Here is a 1,694-nt window from a genome sequence, read left to right on the forward strand (position 1 = left end):
ACTGTGGTGAGGGAGTCCAGGCTGATTGGTGCGTGTGTGTGTGTGTGTGTGTGTGTGTGTGTGTGTGTACATGCATGAGCGCATCCAGGTTGATTGGGGGGGGTGTGTGTGTCTGTGGCCCGGGGGTGTGGTGAGGGGGCCCGGTCTGACTCGGGTGTATGTGTCTGTGTCTATGAGTCTATGTGTGTTTCAGGGCTGACTGGGGTGTGGGGTGTAGGGTGTGCGTGTGTGTGTGTGGTGTGAATGTGGATTTCCGAGTTAGAACCTCACTGGGCTGACGGGGGTTGGTGTTGTGTTGGGGGAGTATGGTATGTGTTGTGTGTGTTTAAGAGTCAGGACCTTGCTGGGCTGACCGGTGTGTGCCTGTGTATGTGTGGTGTGAGTGTGGGTTTCAGAGTTAGGACCTTGCCAGGCTGACCGGGGTGTGGGGCGTGTGTGTGTGTGTATTTTAGAGTCAGGACCCGGCCGGGCAGTGAGAGGTGGCCTCTGCATGCTGCACCCCAGCCCCCATTGTCAGTGGGGGTGACGGGCTGATGACACAGGCTGAGGACATACACACACACACAAATACGTTTAGTGATTCTCTTGGGAACAGCGGCATGTTGGTGTGTGTGTGTTTTTCCACAAATAAATGCTTACCAAGTAATAACTGCTGGATTGGCACCTGCTAGCTTTCTCTTAGCATAATGAATCTTCTGCCGTGGATACCAATTTTGTTCAGTTACATTTATTTCTTTAATCCACGATCCTCCTTTTCTCAGCATTGTCTGTTCAAAATTCTGAGGGAAAGGAACATGATTTTCTCTGCTTAATGGTACATACGGTCACGTTCAAACAGACCCAACAGGTAGTGATCTCAAAATAAAGCAAGTCTCCAGCCGGGAAGGGCTCTGCAGCTTTTTGCACACACCCTCCCTGCAGCACACGTGACAGTGATGGTGACCACCAGGGTCTACACTTGGGCTTACCGCGGCCCTCCCTGAGGACGTGTCACTGCTGTGCTTCCTCCTGGGGGCTGAGCTGAGAAGGACGCTGACCTTGTGTGGAACAGACTCAAAACTAAAACTTGTCTAAAAGAAACCAATCCCCATCACCAAAGGACTACAAATACTCTCAAGTCTAACAGTGTCCTCCAAATAAAAGGCAGGTCTCTTGTCTGATTTTCAAGCTAAATGATCCCAAATGTTAACTTTGAGAGCTGTACAGAACCAGGTAAGTACTTTAGTAAACACATCCCCACCAGGAGACAGGAAAGGCGGTCAGTCATGAGCACGCTGGAACAAAGCTGCAAAGCGGGGAGAACCACCGACCTTCCAGTCAAAGGACGGCTCCTTCACGAACACGTCCATGGTGGTGGTGAGCAGGTCGGCGCGCGAGCGGAAGGCCCTCAGCGCACACACCATGACGCTGCTCACGAGCCCCGTCTCCTTCAGTGGTGACATCAGGTTGATGAACTGGCGAGTCAGCCGGAAAGGCATCAGCTCAGGGACCCGCAGGACCTAAACAGCAAATGAGATGCAGGAGGCGGATGAGTGAGGCCTCCTGCAGCTGTCGCTCATGCGTGCAGAGCATATCTGTTCGCCTCTTCTTGGAACTGGCCACACGCGTGTGAGGTCACCGTACCCCGGAGCAACCACACGGCCAAGAGAAGGAGAGCTGTAGTCTGACATGAGGAAAGGTGTGCATCTCATCCA

General features: G+C 52.8%; 1 protein-coding gene across 1 annotated transcript in view; it reads right to left on the reverse strand.

Annotated features, from left to right (window-relative positions):
- PRKDC (protein kinase, DNA-activated, catalytic polypeptide) overlaps positions 1 to 1,694 on the reverse strand; it is a 131,138-nt gene that overhangs the window by 2,128 nt on the left and 127,316 nt on the right. The window contains exons 86-87 of the mRNA XM_010838939.1: positions 1,311 to 1,499; positions 640 to 779 (exon numbers count right to left, since the gene is read on the reverse strand). Of these exons, the coding sequence (XP_010837241.1) occupies positions 640 to 779; positions 1,311 to 1,499 (329 nt within the window). The remainder of the gene's footprint in view (positions 1 to 639; positions 780 to 1,310; positions 1,500 to 1,694) is intronic.

This window comes from Bison bison, unplaced genomic scaffold (genome assembly GCF_000754665.1).
Source record: "Bison bison bison isolate TAMUID 2011002044 unplaced genomic scaffold, Bison_UMD1.0 scf7180017864108, whole genome shotgun sequence".
NCBI lineage: Eukaryota > Metazoa > Chordata > Mammalia > Artiodactyla > Bovidae > Bison > Bison bison.